Here is an 18,889-nt window from a genome sequence, read left to right as displayed (position 1 = left end):
TGGACTGCTGACTCAGCATTTTGTGTCGGGCCAGGCGAGGCCAGGCCTGATTTTCTACATAATAAGAATACACGATCTGACTATACTGGAACACAATGATTTACCTTTATTTAGAAACTAAGCTGCATGTTTCATATAATATTTTTTCTGAGCCCTATTTTGATAAAGAATGTAGTTTAATAATGATTAATTCATTCACTTATACAAAAATCAGGTTTTCAATTGAAGTATGCATGTAGTTTTGAGCATCTTGTTGTTCAACTATTTGAACTGTAAGAACTGTAATAATAAAGACAAAATATAAATATCGTCACAAATCAAAGATACATAATTTTATGTATGTATTATATATATATATATATATATGTTCCATTATATTCAGTGCTTGCACTCTCAATATGTATGGTCTGAATCAGCAGACCGAGCCAGACCAGGCCGGGCCAAGCCAGGTTTAAGAACATGCCGGATTCAACCTACAAATGTTATCATAGGTTATCAACACAAAATTATACATGTATTTATTTTTTAAGATTTTATTTTATGGAAGTTCAGCGAAATCTTATCAATGAAATCACGAATGGACACTTCAATAAGGGGAACAGGATGTAATAATGAGAAATAGACTATAGGTTGATCTACTTGTGGTTTGCATTGTTTAAATGTATTATGTTACATCGTCGTCTGGAGTCGTCCCACAGCTCTGACTGTTGGGTATACGGCGTGCCAAATGTGTGACCCTGACATGGTTATCACTGTTGGAGACTTCAAAACATGCCTGTTTTTGAGAAGCGTAGAGGAAAAGCATCGCTTTTTAAATCCTACCAAATATATCGTTGCTTATTTATATGTTTAAAAAAGAATACTGTTTGAACTTGTTTTTTTTTTCTCATCAGATCAAACACCACCGGCGTTTCCCGTGAAAGTCACCTTTAGTTATATGGTAATCTACTATCCTTAAAACGATTATTTACTGAAATTACTGATATGCCACGTATAAACAATATTCAAATCAGCCTATTTTAGACGTTATCCTTACGCGGATTTGTATCATAATGGAACATCAATGAAGAAAAGTTAGATGGTTCATGTCATTCTGTTATTTAATAGAATCAAGCTGTTAGAAACAAACACTAGCAATGCAGTCAAAATAAGTCGGTACGAAAATCATGGCTATGAAAACATGAGTAAAGAAATTGTCATAAATAATTAATCTTCAAGAAAATGATGCCCCATTAACATTGCCTTTTAAGAAGTTTGGAAGAAAAAGAACAATTCATTTTTTTTTGGTAATTTGTATTAATGATTATTTTATTTGTAATACTAATCTCAAAATTTAAAAAATCGCACGTTGCGGCTCGATTCGAAACTGACACCTGTATTATAAAACAGGGTATTGTATTACTATAACGAGATTTTTTGTAACATTGATTTTCAGGTTATATGGTAAAGCTGACTAAAAGGAAATACTCAAATATTATAAGTGAAAACGTGTGCTTCCGGTTGGCGCGAACATAATGACAACGGTAACGGAAGTAGATGCGGGTGGTGCGAGCATGACCATAACTCTGGTGGACGGGGATTACCACATGCCTCCATTTGATCCCAACCCCAAGGACACGGAAAAAAGGGTGAAGGCAGTTCCAGAATTCAAGTGCCGCCCAGATGACGTCTTCTTGTTCAGTGCCATTAAATCAGGTACGTGCTACTTGGGGCGAAGCCACGCAACCCAATCGGATTTTTAAGCTGTAAGCTGCTAGGCCTGCTGACTTTTATAACCGTAGCTCGGAATTGGCAGATTGACATAGCATTTTTGACGAATTCATGCGCGCATGGGCGTTAGACCTGTGCTGGTCAACGACCTAATTTACATTTACATGTACATTTCAATGACCTAGATACTTTTCTGCCCTTGTAGCGACGGTCTACTAGCATGCTTAAGGTAGCGCTAAAATGAGTATTAATAATATGTTACGCAGTAAATTGAGTGAAAATAAGGTGTATGTTTGCGTTATTACGCAATTAAAATAGTAGACAACGCAATTATTTTAATATCGACGATTTACAAAACGCAATTTGAAAAGCAGAACACGCAAATAGTTTGAAATGAACGTAAACTGAATCAAATTAAATACATGTATACAAATATCTATGTTGGCATTTGACTGCGGTCGGGGAACTAGAGCTGATCGATTTAAAATAGCATCTGTGTCATCGGATTCGGACAGGTTTATTTGCCGGAAATCAACCCGGAGAACTCGGTAAAACCCGGAAAAAACATTGATCATAATTAAATACTATTTTGGTAGTTTGCTAACCTAAATCGGCCGCGGCTTACTTAAAAGTGTTTTATTTAGATTGCTAGTATGTTCTTTCACAAAATAAATGGTTATGCGACTGTGTCGCATCAAACCATTAACTTGGGTAAGTATAATACTACAAATTACCTTTAACCATTACAAGTTTTATAATTTATTCGTGTCTCATATGTGCACAACATGACAAAACATAAAATACAAATATTTAAGAGTTCAGTGCACATCTATTCATAAAATTGATTTACAAAAGACTAAAATAATACAACAACATATCTTGTGCATATTATTATCACTTTTACAAAACAAATCAAAGCGCTTAAAGCTTTGACGGTCTTTCGACCTGCAGCCAATTGTATAAACAGATTTACCCAGGGTAATATTTTACCGGCGGTAATTTTTCTGGTAAATTGGCGGTAAGCAATTGTATAAAACGAAATTAAGATTTTACCAAGCTATTTACCGTGGTTATATTATGTACGTGAAGTTAGCGGCGGCGTGAAGTTAGCGGCCTAGCTGCCTAGCGGCGTGAAGTTAGCGGCCTAGCGGCGTGAAGTTAGCGGCCTGGCGGCCTAGCGGCGTGAAGTTGGCGGCCTAGCGGCCTAGTGGCCTGGCGGCCTAATTATTTTTCAATTTCCAAGCAATTGTTAATGCGTCTTTTTTTAAAACAGTGATAAAAACAAAGTTTTGTATTCATATAGTTACATTGCGGCCTTAAATTGTTACCTATTCAGAATATTTTTCTTTACCCTTTATTCTAAAACAATTTTAAATTAACTGTTTTATGCACAAATTACCACTCTAAAGCGTTTTTCATTTTTTTTTTTCAAAAAAGTCGATCAAGCACTTCAGCGACCTAGCGGCGTGAAATAAGCGGCCTAGCGGCCTAAATTGAATTCTATTTCAAAGCATGTATACATGCATTTTCTTCTTGATCGACTTTTTTGAAAAAAAGTTGAAAAACGCTTCAGGGTGATAATTTGTGCATAAAACAGTTAATTAAATCTGTTCTTTTTGTCCATGAGTGACGTAGGTTGAGGGCAATATTAAGATACATCAAACATATACGGAATAAATAGTATGTGGGCGGATAGATCCAGAGGAATTTTGTAGAAAAATCCTTAAACATAAACTTAATTAACATTTCCAATGAGTATTGTTGGGTGCATTTCATTTAGCGGTCATACCCTGGTAGTAAATCAAATACAACTCAGTCATTCTTGAAATGTAGAGTAGATCTTATTAAAAAAAAAAACATACATAATTGTTTTATCCGTGACAGTGCAACGAGAAAACCTGAAAATAGAACTTCTGAAACTAAATATGCCAATCAAAATTTAATATCGCACACAATAAAATGTTCTGTAAGATATAGGGGCTGAATAGGTTCACAGCAGTAATCAACCAACAAATGCATAACATTTAAAAAAAAGTATGATCATTGATACACGCCGTGTATCCGTTGTTGGGGGCCTTTTTACAAGGGAGATATTACAATGACTGTTTAAAACATCTCGGAGGCGCTGAAAACATAAATAACAATTTCAAAAATAAAATAAAATTCAAACAAAAACTTGATCATTGTAAACGCCATGTACCTGTTCTTGGGATTCTTTTTGAAAAGGCTGGTAATACAATGACTATTTTAACACCCAGAAGAAGCAGGAAGCATTAATAATAATTAAAAGAAAACGCATAAAACACGATCATTGTATACCACGTGTACATGATGTTGGACCCTTTTCAAAAGGATGGTAATACAATGACTGCTTTAACATCAAAAGGAAAAACAGTATCAGTACGCATAAATAAAATTATGATACCACCCAAAAGCAGATGTTTAATATAGTAAATTTACAATAAATATGGCAGGTTTACCATTAAATTAGATACAACAAGAAATATAATTTCATACGTTTGAGTAAAACGAAGGCCCTTCAGGGCCACGTTCATAGTAGGCACATCAGATCGTTACTACAAATGATTACACGGTGATTCGGTCGAAATAATGCGCTCATTGAATGCTTGAATACACATGACATCTTTAAACTTCAACAAAACTCAACTGATGTATAGTAATGTACACTTGAACTCGTACATTTTGCATATCCCTGAAAATGCAGCTGAAAAAAATCACAAAATGAAGACAACATATTTATACGCAACCGCTCGAAAACGGCGAAAAACTAAGTGTATTGTTACAGGTGTGAGTCGGTTATAAGAAGTAGTTACCATAATTGATTAATCGATTCCAAACAATTCAAAAATTTCCTTAAAAATGAAATGATATGTAAACACTATTTCACTGATCAATAAACAAACAAACGAAGTGAATGCTTTTTGGAAACCGTATGTCGATAAAGTATATTATACAGATTACGCCGCCTCTATTTAGCATGATCATTTCACTTTTCGATCGTCGCCATTTTGTAAGCGCCCTGCCTAAGAGTGTGGCATGGACTTCAGCTGGATTAAATGTGTATTGTACGTATTTTATAATCAGATTGTTACACATGAACGGCTCTACGTGTGCGTGGCATGACAGCTATTGAAATTGCTTCATTATTTGCACTGTATACATATTGTTCTTTGTGCAAATATCTGTGTTTTACCTGCGTTGTTTATGTGCGTGACCTACATTGATTGAGAGGCCTAAATCATGAACCTGCGTGTTTATTCTATTATTTAATTTGTTTAGATTACGATGTGAATTTGTGTAGTTCATCTAGCTTATTTTGATGACGTATATTATGCTTTTCGTTAATTTATGCATTCGTGCCGTTCGTGACTCACACAGCTTCTTGACCTTAGGTGACCTACTACGTAGTTACATACCATGAATGTACTCAGTAGCGATGCCAAGTCGATTGTAGTTATCTCCCCTTATGAATCTCATGAATATAAATTTTTCACGGAAGGCGACTCAATGCTGGTACCGGTTTTATACACCCTTTAAAAGACGTATATCAGCATTTGCGGAGAACCATGTGGCTATTTATAGAATTAGATGATGAAATATTCTGGGATCCAGTCAGAGTTCACTGAAAACGAAAGTGAAAATGTGATTAAATGTATTTTTTTCTTTGGTTTGTATTTAAGTATGGGAGGAGTCTCTCATAGTTTTGATCACTTTTGATACGAAAACAACTGGACTATGAACGTTCTTAGACCATTTATAGACTTCGCCAAAATGTAAATAAAAATCCAAAATGGCTGCCGCGAAGTGAAACTACCTGGTACAGTTTTCACTTAGTCGGATGTTTGATGATTAATGCATGAAGCAGTTGCTGACAGCTTCAGAATGCAAGTACACCTTGTGTAAATAGGTGTAAACATTAAGAATGAATACATTTTATGCCTGTTCTTTAAATATTTGTTAAAAAACAACAACATGTTTTTCACAAAGTTTGTGTTCGTCCCCAGTTTCGTACCGTTTCGCTCACGAATATGTTTACAGTATATAATAAAGACGTGTTTATATAAGGGCGTCAATGATTGTATGTTTGGGTGTTGTTGATTTATCTATTTTCCTTTCTTATTATTTTAAACAGACCCGGGAGGAACTGTAAAGAACCAGTCAGACAGCCCGCCCGCCGAGCTGCCCACCGGCCGAGCTGTACTTTGTGTATGCCAACATGCCGACATGCTGTAATTTGTTAGTACTTCAAGATCATAATTGTATCCAAACTGAAGAATAATTTAAGTAAGTTTGGGTCATATAAGCCCATTGATACTGTTTGTTCCATTCCTAAATAAATTCCTTTCATGTTGTTTCTCGATCATTTCTGGTGCGGCTTTGATAATAATATTATTTTCTAATGACACTGCTGACTCGTATAAGTCTTTGGTCTGTATTGTGCATCTATTCGCACATTTTGTTTGCTCTTTTAAGCAAACATTACATTAATTTAAAATTCTATAAGCAAATAAACAAAACTTACTGCACATTTGATGCAGAATGATGTTTTATTTAGTGAAAAGAAATAAAAACTGAGCCACTTTCATAAAGCTTAGAGCCTTTTCCCTTCATACATTAAAAACAACAACCTTAATACATTATAAATGTCTTAAAACCCTAATGTATTGTTTATTTCAATAGCGAGCCTGGTTGCTGTAGCCACAGGGGAATTTTCATGGACAAGAACCAGTGCTGGTAAAAATGTGGTCTCATGTGGTTTTCCATACCGGCATTCAGCAAGGATTTCAGAGAAAGGAATACTGTCTCCAAGTAAGAATAAATTCTAAGCATGTCTGGTTTTAATGCTTTCAAAATGCATCTCGGTACTCAATAAGATGAGATTAACCTTTGAATTATTAAAAGCCAGTAGAGCATATGCCCTTTTGGGCCTCTTGTTTATATAAAACTCTAAGCGCAAAACAAGTGCGAAAACTTTATTTTGCTTAGAAAAAACTTATAAGAGTAGGCATGTCATTTTTGTGGTGCTGTTCTGTAGACACCATTGAAAGCAACAAGGAAAACTTTACCACAGGTGCTAATACTTGTCTCAATCATTTATTGTCTAATATATCATTTCCAAACTTTCAGTATGTGTTGCATATAGCCTGCAGATGAACTATATGAGTTTTGAAGTCTGTTTCCCCTTCTATCATGCAATGAATATTAATGACTATGTATGTGGTACATGTACTTTCAAAAAACTGAAGCCTTCAGGAAGTCAATGCCACCATGGTATTGATTTATTCAGCTCTGATGTACTCAGCTGTGATGTAACATGCCTTCAAGCAGCCACTATCCGAAGAACATTCAGACGTTCTAAATGGACCATTGCCCTGTTGCCATGGAAATCATTATGAGGAGAGCACACAAACTGTCACTTGTTTTGGATATCAGATGTATCACGAACTGACCATAAACTTTTCAGATGCTCTGTTTATTTCATCAGCCAATTTCGATGTAAATTTTACTGAATAATGACAAACAGTCTTAATCATAAGCATCCCTTACTCATTTCTGCAATGTCCACATTTTTTTGTACCAGTTGTTGCTTTATACTGAAACCTTTATTGAAAATGGTGCATAAACACTGACAACACATCAATGTTTTGTTCATACATTTGTACATGTTCTTTCAGTGTTGATAATGTTGACATATTTCATGTACATTTACACATGTGTTTATTGCCAACCTCATCAAAACATGCATAGTTTGCTCACATACATATTTCCAAAACAGACATTTACTGAATGTATTACTACTTTACCGTTGATTTTGATATGTAAATAAAAGATTGTACTACTTGTTTGTACAAAACACTTTTTATTTGCTATGTTGTTTGTTTCCATGTTCTGTCTGCATACAGATGGTATTATCATATCAATTTTTAGCTCGACTATTCGTAGAATATGGAGAGCTATACTACTCACCCAAGTGTCGGCGTCACACCTTGGTTAAGGATTTGCGTGCAAGCTCACATAGGTTAATATCTCAGTTACTTCTTGAGGTATCGCATTGAGACTTGATACAATGGTACTCAACCATCCAACTTACTTTATTAACCAAGTTAGATAACTCTACTTTGCATTTAATGCAAATTATAGGCTTTTATTATTTGACTAAGAAATTCTGGTTAAGGTTTTGCATGCAAGCACACATAGGTAAATATCTCATTAAGTACTTGAGGTATTGCATTGAGACTTGAAACAATGTTACTCAACCATCCAACCTACTTAATAAACCATGTAAGATAACTCTATTTGCATTTAATGCAAATTATAGACTTTTATTGTTTGACTTAGAAATTCTGGTTAAGATTTTGCGTGCAAGCACACATAGGTAACTATCTCATTAAGTACTTGAGGTATTGCATTGAGACTTGATACAATGGTACTCAACAATCCAATCTACTGAATTAACAAAGTTAGATAACTGTAGTTTGCATTTAATCCAAATAATAGGACTTTATTATTCGACTTAGGTTAATATCTCAGCAGCTACTTGAGGTATTGCATTGAGACATGTTACAAGGTACTCAACCATCCAACCTAATTAATTAACCAAGTAAGATAACTTGACTTTGCATTTAATGCAAATGATAGGCCTATATTATTCGATTTAGATATTTTGATTAAGGTTTTGTGTGCAAGCACACATTATATAAATATCAAAGCAACTACTTGATGTATTGCATTGAGACTCATACAATTGTACTCAACCATCAAACTTCCCCATGTAAGATAGCTCTAGTTTCATTAAATGCAAATAGTTGCCCTTTATTATTCGACATAGAAATTCTAGTTAAGGTTTTGCGTGTAAGTACACATAGGTAAATTTCTCAGCAACTACTCGATGTATTGCATTGAGACTTTATAGAATGGTATTCAACAACTAAATGTCATTGAATAACCAAGATATACAACTGTATTTTGCAAATAATTGCCCTTTATTATTAGACTTAAACATTCTGGTTGAAATTTTCCATGTAACCACATTTATGTTTATATCTCACCACATGATTTGCATTGAAATCTTATCTAACAGCGATCCATGTATGTTTCGCCAAAACTTTTCAATCCTTACACTGAAAAGCGGCGGAATAGTCGAGCCCGCTGTCTCTGTCCCAGCTCTTGTTCAAAATTAACGTGATGTTTATTTCCATTGTGAAACTTATACCTTGGGAACGTTCAAACATATTCTACATACATTATTTTTTTATCTTACACTGTATATATATGTTCTATATGTATATATCACGCCTAATAAAATTGAAGCCTGTCAACTCGTACGTTGTTGTAAAACATATGAACCCCACCTTTCAACTTCCCTGTGTGTTCCTATCAATTCGTTTCGGAAATTCCTGTCATCATTTGAATAAATTGCTTACTCTCTCGGGGCCACCGTTCCTCAGCGCTGTCAGCGCTTTGATTTTTATAACGCTTCTGGCACAGGTTCTTTGGTAGGAAAAATAGTGTTTGATCCTTGCCTTAAAGCTACACTCTCACAGATTTACCATTTTTACAATTTTCATTTTTTGTCTTGGAAATGGCAAATATTTGCTTAATTATCTGCAAATCATTGATATAAGATTGCTGACAAAAACTCTTCGTAGAATTCCATATTTTCGTTCGAAAATTAATGTTTTATGGCTTAAACCGTTACTAACGCAGGCACTTGCGCAGGAATTTATGAGAATGCATATTGTATCTTAAATTGTTTTTGTAAATTTGTTTTAAAATTACATAACTATTCTCACGAAACGTACCAGGCCAAAGAAATTTAACGCTTTAATTGAATGTTAGCCAGTGACTATATGATACTACAAAGTCCATGTACGCCTATTTATGTAACGGAAGGGCAAGCTTGTGTTGAGTTTATGTAAAATAGTTTTCTAATCTGCTCAAAATTACTCAAATTTAGACTAAATTGTAAACAGAAAGATCGGGGGAAGTCTCACGAACTCCGCTATCACGTTTGAACTCGAGTTTAACAATGGCGTTCCCTGAATTCCAAATAACTAACCCTTGTTACAGGCACCCACTGGGTCTGGGAGATTGTGTCAATGTTGTACAACGGCCGAGCAGAGACGATTCAGAAGAGTAAGGTAAAGTGTGGTTTATCTGTGTTTTTAAATTCGATACATTGTTATTAGTTTCCTACTGGTACCGGTACCACCAGAGGGCCCTGGAACTATAGGCTTATCATCCGTCCGTCAGCGCGGAACTGCACATTGGAATAACTGGAGAAGAATAAACGAATACATTCATGAAACCAAGTATGTGGTTAGAAAGCGAGCAGAAGATTATGCGAACCAGTTTTACATTGTTCAATAGACAAAAACTAGCTTTGTAGCTTCGGCCACGAAACTAGTGAAAATACCACTTTTTGAATTGGTCTTGACATAACTAAGTATAAAAAGCTTCATTCATTAATCTTGGTATGTAGAAAAAAAGATATTAGTAGGTTTTTTGAATGTCATTAGACTATATAGATTGTACATTTTTGTCGGAAAAAAACATGTGGTTTCTGTTACATGATGGTTATGGTGATGGTGGTGGTTGGTGTTTGTGGTGGTGATGATGATGATGATGATGATGATGATGATGATGATGATGATTATGATGATGATGATGATTAATGGTGTTGGTGATGAATTTGCTGCATTGCAACATCCTTAGTTTTGCATATGCATCCTGGTAACGAGTTTGACGTTTCCAAAGTCTGAAAGACTACGATGTCCCGTCAAATTATTGCAGGTGACGGGCATGCTGGAGTTCCCTTCAGACAAGGAGGCAGAGCCGTCCCCACGCATCCTTAATTCGCATCTAAAGCCGAAGTACCTGCCTAAAGCGGTCTTCCAGGAGAAAAGAAAAGCAGTGCTGGTTCTCAGAAATCCAAAGGACGTTGTCGTGTCGTACTTTTTCCACGCTAAAGGAAATGCCATTTTGAACTACGAAGGCACATTTGAGAATTTCCTAAAAATGTCAATGGAAGGAAGAGGTATGTTCCCATCTCTTGATATCGCAGCAGTGTTGTTTCTAACCTGTATTCTGCTTGTGGTGTTGATTTTCTCAAGAATAAATTTTCCACATTCTTATTCTTGATTTAGAATTATGCTGTGTAAGATCTTATTTTTCCCAGATCCTATTCTTCACAGCTTGATTTTTTTTATCTCATTTGTCACACATTTGGAACATATATGTCACAGCTTCTGGGAAATTTGTGTTCGAAGCCGGGTTTATATGTACCCTGAAATCACATTCCTCACATGACAAAATTGCATAATTTAAAAAAGAGAGTAATTTTTACAACTGAGTCACATTTGTCACAGTTTGCTATTTCCAATATTGCAGATATATTTTGTTGATATACATGTATGCGTATATATTCTAGTCATAAAGAATCGTTGATTATGTCGTGTCGTTTCTGTTGTTGTTGTTGCTGTTCGTTGGCTGCAGTTGAAGGTGGGGTGGCGGTTGTTGTAGAGATAGTTGTTTTTTATGTTGTTTTTTATGTTGTTGCTGTACGGGTATAAGTGGTATAAGTAGGAATAGTATTGGTTCTTGTTGGCACCGTAATATTTGGTGCATGCCTTGTAAAGGAAGATGGCATTGTGTGTGTTGTCGTGAGTTGTGTTGGCATAGACAGATGTACTGGAAAAAGTATTTCCGACGCTTTAAACGGTTAAATTTCGGATAAGCAGTGAATACCGCAGTGCTAGAAGAGCTTTGGTTTAAAGATAGTTCTGTTCCGAGCTTGCCTGATAAGGTTGAGCATAAATTTACGATAGTGTAACAATTCACCCCCGGGGACACAATCCGACCAGAATATATATAGAGAAAATTTTAGTTTTAAAAATTGGTGGTGGTGTTCTTGTTATTGTTGTTGTAAGAATATGTTTTATTGTTTTTGTATAAGGCGTAATTTTAAGAATATGTGTTGTTGTTGTTGTTGTTGTTGTTGTTGTTGTTGATGTTGTTGTTATTATTATTATTATTATTATTATTATTATTATTATTATTATTATTATTTGTTTTATTTTTATTATTTTTCCATTTCTTTTTATTATTACATTTTTAATATCAAATTTATCAATCAGCGATGTCATCGACAAAATCTGTGAAGAATATGATTCCACCATTTTGGTCAATAATATATGTCACAGTTTGAAACTGTGAAGAATATGATCTGAGAAGAATAAGGTTACAGTGCTGCTTTTCTCTTCTTCCTCTCTCGTCTTTTGGTTGTGGGTGGTTAGTGTCGTATCAAATATTTGCTGTCACGTATTATATTAACAAGTTATCCCTGACAGGCATGTCAACCGACGAAAGGCTTGATGCCTAATTTTCATATTCATGCCATAGTTTCATTTTGATGCTTCAGTTTCTTCTGCATGCCTTAATTTTAGTTTGATGCGTTAGTTTTATTTTAATGCCTTAGTTTCATCTAATTAAATTATCTTAGTTTTATCTTCTTGTCTTAGTTTTATCTTCTTGTCTTAGTTAATCTTGATGCCAAAGTTTCATTTTGATGCTATACTTTCATCGTCCAAGGTGGCCGGCAAAATCCAAGATGGTCGCCATCACCCTTAAATTTATAAAAAGGGACTGTCTTCAGTAAATTAAGTTATATGACATTATGCATATACATATAAACATCATTTAAGCTGAATTTACTCTTCTTAGATCTAACACAGGAACCCTAGAAAATTCAATTATTTTTATAAATAAAATAATCCTTTTTGTTGCCATGGTTTTCCACCGATTATTTTCGATCAAGTAATGGACCACAAACCTATTACCTTTTTGAGGTTCTTTATTTCCTTAGAAACTGTTTTCGTTGTAAATATGTATAAAATGTATGTTGTCGGTTTTGTTTTAAGTGTCTGTTGTTAAAAAGAAGTATGAAAACTTTCCCGCAGCAACAAAAAGCTTCTTTCATCTCATGTTGACAAAGCATCGTCTATAATGACTGAAAATAATGATGATGAGACAATCAGATCAAAATTGACTTATTTAAGGGGTATGTTCCCATCTATGTTAGATACCAAAATATTTAGAAAAGTATGTAGTGTATTGAAAAGATGGCATAAATTTCCAACGTTTAATACAGACCGTTAAATCAAAGATGGTGTCCAAAACGGCCGCCATAAAATGTCAATTTAGAAAATATATAATGTTCTAAAATAGAAAACTTCTCTAATTAGTTAAGGATAAATACTCACTTGGATGTTTCTTTACTCGTATTGTACTTTCAAATTAACGCAGACTGCGTAAATCTCTCCGTTTTATACCGACCCTAATCTGTACCTGATTAGTACAGATACATATACCGGCGCTTTTTTAGATGGAATTGACGTGGTTGACAAACCCAGTAAATTTCGGCTTGGAAAATACGCAAAAACTGCGAAGTGTCGTTAGCGATATGATACATTAGTAAGAGAGATTCAATGCGTTCTTTACAACAATATTTTTTCATGCTATTGTATCATTTGGTATGTCATTTAGTCCATTAAATGTCACGAGTTGTAATGATACAAGAAGAGGATATTTGTTATTTTTACTTGTAGCGTTCCAATCCTCGATATACATATTATAGGTATATTCACTATATTGCCATGCGACGTGCTATGTACTTTTGCCCATTAAACTATGTTTAAACCAAGGGAACAGTCCCGGTGTAACCGCAGCATCCGCTTTGAAGTTTCCTTGATACATGTGTTAGATCGTTAGTGCCTCTATCTTTGCAGACATTTGAAACACGTTCAAGACATTGTTATTAAACTTAGCACACGTGTATGAGTTCAAGAGCAAATGCACTGATATAACAACTCCCAGTAATAATCAGCTTTCTTGAATTATATGCAGCTTGATCATTTCTGTAGTCCTTTCACATTCATTTATTTGTGGTTCGCGTTAATTGTTGTTGTTGTTGTTGTTTTCTTTCAGTCGAGTATAACGGTATGCTAGGCTTTGTTGAGTATGTACGTGATTGGGACAAGATCCTGAAAGAGAAAAAGTATCCCATACACGTAGTCTTCTATGAGGATCTTCAGGAGGTTGGTACATGGGATTACCTTATGGAATTATGTATTATTATACGAGTACAAACCAACCAGAAGGTCTTGGTCAATGTGGATAAATAAATATACAGTGTAGTGTTTACAAGGGATTCAATGCGTATAAGTTTAAAGTAAAACATAACAAGAATAAGAGTTTATATACAGCAACGACGTTGTTTTTCAGATCACTTTGTGCTCTCTCAAACATGTATGTAAATCAAGTAAATAGAAACTAAATTTACATAATCAAAAACGTTACATCAATTAAAACGAATAGATACACAGTATACACATTCAAATGTTAGGATGCATACATGTAAACGGATCGTACAAAAATGCACTGTAAACAAATAAACGAAGTTTTGTTAACAGATCATCTTTTATCAGATGTGACTTATTGAATAAACGTTTGCATTTTGGTCTACATCTATGAAAAACAGGTATATATTTACATCTTATGTCAGCGTATAGACTACAGCCTATAACAAAATGATATTCGTTACATGTCTCATTTCTTCTGATCAAAAGGTATAGGATTGGGATTTGCCCATCCACTTCACTCAATCTTACGTCTATTTGCAAACTCGCAACTGCGATTAACTATGACAAAATTTATTATTCTCCCACCCCAGATAAGTAGATCCAAATATTTGTCCTATTCTTATCTTGTGCACGGGTAACCCGTTTGTAAAAAACAACAAATTAAAATACATTATATTTTGAGAAACTGAAATGGGAGAAAACGCATCTTCTATTGCCGCTCGTGTAAGATAGGTTCATCATTACACTCGCGCAGGGTGTTCTGTGGAAACTCGGCGAACCTCGATTCCGCGAAACACCTAGAACTCTCGGTTGAGATGAATCAACATCATCTAAATCTTACACGAGCGGCAAAGGAATATACCTATAATATTGCATGAGATTATGTATTGTAAGTCCCAAACAAGCTACTCAGTTATAAAACAATGCTCTTTTAGAGTCTTCAAGTCTTCCAATCTAGTTTTGAATATAAATATCATTACATTTGAGCCGCATTGTGCGATTAGGGGCCTTCGGACATAAGTATTACAAATGAAATAATCAATGAAAAATGCCAAAAATTTATGAATTTCTTTCAAACTTCTTCTTTATAAATGATTGTCATTGGCGAATCATTTTCTCGACGATTTATGACCATTATTTTACTCTTGTTTCCAAAGCAACAACGGATTTTGTCCCAACTTAATTTGACAGCATTCATCGTCTGTATTTAAAATGACCTAATTGATTAAAATACAAACATAAATCATCATTTTTTTTCTGAATTAATGCTTAGAAAGATTCTGTGTTGGGAGAAAATAAATACGTTGCAATCTTGATACGTTAATAGTGCAAGTCATTTAAACAATGTACTTTCGTAATAACGTCATGTGTTACGTCAAATTTAGCATTCAAAATGCACAATACATGGTTTCACATATGAACACGTATCTAACACAATTTAAGTGATATCATCATAAAATTTTCCGGATTTCTTCCTGAAATGTCATTTAATTCAAATACCCAATAAAATAATGAAAGCAAATTTATGTCCGAAGGCCAAAAATCGCGCGATGAGGCTCAATTATAAATTTTAGTCTCTGCTTAATATAACCAAGAAATACTTCATTTCCTACATCTTCAGCCCTACATCAAAAAGACCGTCATTAAACATATTTTATTTCATAAAAAGGTAAAAGTGGACAGATTTATATTCACTTCGAATAAATCATAATCTAATTGGGAGTTGGAAGATAGTAAAGATCGTCGCCTAAAAATAAAATTCTGAATTATGAGAGTAAGTGCTTCGTTTGTCCTTTTATTCAGAATGGTTTAGTTGAGATAAAGAAACTAGCCAAATTCCTGGAAGTAAAGGCTTCGGACGAACTGTTGAAAGCTGTCTTTGATAAATGTCGTTTTGAGATCATGAAGCTCGACAAGAAGGATCTACAGGCTGTTCCTCTCAAAAAGGATTTCTCTTTGTTTCGGAAAGGTATTCTTGACTCGGCAACGTTTCATCTGTTTTTGAAAGAAAAATAATGTGTGGCACTATGATATTATCTAGTTCGTCAGAGTCTTCTTGTTGTTGTGTACTGCCAAAGCCTTGATGTTGTCGATGTCCTCGTGCAAAACAATTGCCTTATTATCATAACTCAAAATTCGTCTCCAGACATTAAAATCAAACTTTGTTGGAGTAACAATATGCATGAGTGTGGCATGGTTCACATTTCCGGCTTTAATAATTATTGAGCCTATTCTAAAATCTGAAAGTCATAGCTCAGTTAGATGGCAAGTTTTAATTGTATTAGGTACAAAGCATTGAAAGCTATGGTAAAAGTAAAACTGCGTTCTTTGAAGGCAGTGTTTTATTTAACGTTTCCAACTATTCCCCATTTCAGGCAAAATTTGTGACTGGAAGATCATATTCACAATGTTTAAAAAAGATAAATATTGGCTTTCCTTATTCAGACAAGATTGGTGACTGGAAGGACATTTTACAATTCCTCAACATGAAATGTATAATGCCTTTTCTCTGCATGTTTAAGCATTTTTGCAGCTATAGGTGACTAAAATAACATATCCACAATGCCTCTAAGTAAGACATTTGATGCCTTTTCCTTTTTAAGGCGAGATTCGTGACATAAAAATATGTTCACGGTATCTTTAAAGATGCCTTTTCCTTTTTAAAAGAACTTGACAAGTGACAAGATGAACATAATTATGTTGCATTGGTGCCAGACAAACCTAGAGCATGGTGATGACACGCAGGATGCCGTTCCTGTTTGGGACAAGATTAGTTCTTATTGTGTAACATGTTTACACTGGCTTAAAATGAGATTTACAGTGCCTTACTAAATTGGATGTTTTTTCCCCAATTTCAGGCAAGATTGGCGACTGGAATAACACTTTCACCGATGCTCAGAAAAAGATGTATGAAGCGTTCCTAGCCGAGAAACTGGATGACTGTACACTGAAGTTTCGCTATGAATACAAGAAATAAAAGACTAGAATGTGAAAGCATGTGAGATATGTGTAATATTTGAACATGTTGATCAGCATTTTAAGCATTTCGACTTCCGGTATTTTACTTCGTTCTTCATTTGCTTACTAAAAAATATTCAAAGCAAGAATCCCAAAATTTAATACATGTATTCACAAAAGCTAAAAATGTAAACTTAATCTCGAGCCCCCGCTGCGATATATTCATTTGATCATGCATTTAGCCAACCTACTTACTTAAATCTGATATTAGAAACCATAACATAATTCATCATCTTTCAAATATCTTTAAAAAGGAGATAATTGCAAAATCGGATTGGTCAGATTATGTTAAAACTTTGAAGGATTGTTCCCCTTGATCAGTTTCAACCATTGGTGAAATGGGGTCACATGGAAATGTTTGAAACACACTAGAGGCATTAGACTTGGTCCAATATTCATTAAAATTGGAAAATTATGTCACATGGAAATCCTTGAAACACACTATAGGCATTAGATTTGGTCCAATATGCATTAAACTTTATCAGAAATTACCCTTTGCTGAACTCTTGGGCGAATTTAAAAGTGGTTCACATGTAATCAACAGTAAGATCACTTGGTCAAATCTTAGATTTTTCTCGTCTGGAATCATATCAGGTCATTCATTGCTTAGATCAAACTAGAATATAATGTTTCCCTTGATGAAATCGGGGGATACCTATTAAAAAAGTTTGCTTCTTATCATTGGTTTAATTTACTTGAGAGCTGGAAGATAAGAATATTGACTATATACTATGGTTAATGCATGTACATAACCATTTTTTGAAAGTAAACAAACATTTCTTCACATTCAAAAATTACCAGAAGAACTAGTACATAAATCATCACAACACTGCATTCAAAACCATGTTTTTAACACCAAGTTCTATAAGCGACATATACATTGTATCCTATTACAGGACTATTCTAAGTCTTTTGTGTGGGAGGCTTTTTATTTCGTCACAATTGTGGAACTGTCTCACACATTGGGATCCCCTTGCAGTGTCATCTGGGCCTAAATCTGTTCAACATAAAACCATCTTACAACATGGAGGAAAAATAGAAATGCTATGTTGTCGATAGGAATTTTGTCTTCATTTATAAGCTGATTGAAGAACTTTTTCACATTTTCCTAACGACTTATATCTCATCAGCCAATATCCTCACTAGCTCATGTAAAACTTCATTGTCAGTACTTGAATCGGTTTCAAATACATCGTCCCAAATGTCGGAGCTGAAATATTCCCTTTCACTTAGGTTTTCAGTTTTTGTTATATTTATTTGCAATGGACTCTCTTTTGGTATTACATTTCTACTTGAAAATATGTATTTTTTTTATTTCTTCATCTATAGTTATTGTTCTTGCTTGTTCGTGGCAGAAGGTTGCACTGATTTTGTAATAAACTTTAAAACATTTCCCTTGGGTACGTTTTACTTTGATTTCATTGTTTGGGTGAGAATCTTTACATGGTGAATTGTGGTATTGAATTCTGCTGTTGCCCCTACACAATAGGGACACTATAACATTGTAATCTGCAAAGAAAGCGTGTTGAAAGTTCGAAAACAAATGTTGGTACAAACATTTGTCACACATTTTTTTCAAAGAAAATAAATCTTGTATAATTGACGTAGACTCCCAAAGTGGGCTTTGACCTTCAATGTGATGACCCGAGAAATGTTTTGCTATATGTTTGCCAAAACAGAAATAGTTACTTCTTTTCAATATCTCGGGACACATTTATATAAGAACAATAACTGGAATAAAACACAAAAGCAATAAGCGCAGCACGCTTCATATTCTATGTACAATTTGTTATTGTATTCAATCAACTTTACCAACCTATAACTGAAAACATTTATAACCTAGTGACACCAATACTTGATAACTCTGGCAGAAGTATGGGGTTTTCACGATGCCATAGATGTTAAAATGATACATATTAAAATTTGCAGAAATAAATTATGTGTTAAATAATCAACAAATTCAGAAAACTGTTATGGTGAATTAGGAAGGGTCCCAATGA

The 18,889-nt window shown here is 34.5% G+C and overlaps 1 protein-coding gene and 1 long non-coding RNA gene across 2 annotated transcripts; both read left to right on the top strand.

The window, feature by feature from the left end:
- Positions 1-1,449: 1,449 nt before the first annotated feature.
- Positions 1,450-18,281, top strand: LOC128209546 (sulfotransferase 1 family member D1-like). Its single transcript, XM_052913620.1, has 6 exons — positions 1,450-1,695; positions 9,802-9,872; positions 10,525-10,768; positions 13,717-13,826; positions 15,675-15,840; positions 16,730-18,281. Exons 1-6 carry the CDS (start codon positions 1,515-1,517, stop codon positions 16,846-16,848), a joined length of 891 nt encoding a protein of 296 aa, XP_052769580.1. The 5' UTR covers positions 1,450-1,514; the 3' UTR covers positions 16,849-18,281.
- On the top strand, positions 4,737-7,590 carry LOC128209548 (uncharacterized). The gene is made up of 4 exons (XR_008257017.1): positions 4,737-4,796; positions 5,864-6,015; positions 6,412-6,540; positions 6,859-7,590. It is a non-coding gene; the product is annotated as an uncharacterized LOC128209548 (long non-coding RNA).
- Positions 18,282-18,889: the final 608 nt, after the last annotated feature.

The sequence above is a fragment of the Mya arenaria genome, chromosome 11 (assembly GCF_026914265.1).
Source record: "Mya arenaria isolate MELC-2E11 chromosome 11, ASM2691426v1".
NCBI classification, from domain to species: Eukaryota; Metazoa; Mollusca; class Bivalvia; order Myida; family Myidae; genus Mya; species Mya arenaria.
This window is presented reverse-complemented; position numbering and strand designations above follow the sequence as displayed.

Bases quoted from the DNA above. Each gene is read 5' to 3' on its own strand.
- LOC128209546 (XM_052913620.1), top strand. From the start codon at position 1,515: ATGACAACGGTAACGGAAGTAGATGCGGGTGGTGCGAGCATGACCATA. The intron at 9,873-10,524 runs GTAAAGTGTGGT...AAATTATTGCAG, and splicing joins AGACGATTCAGAAGAGTAAG to GTGACGGGCATGCTGGAGTT. The intron at 15,841-16,729 runs GTATTCTTGACT...CCCCAATTTCAG, and splicing joins TTTCTCTTTGTTTCGGAAAG to GCAAGATTGGCGACTGGAAT.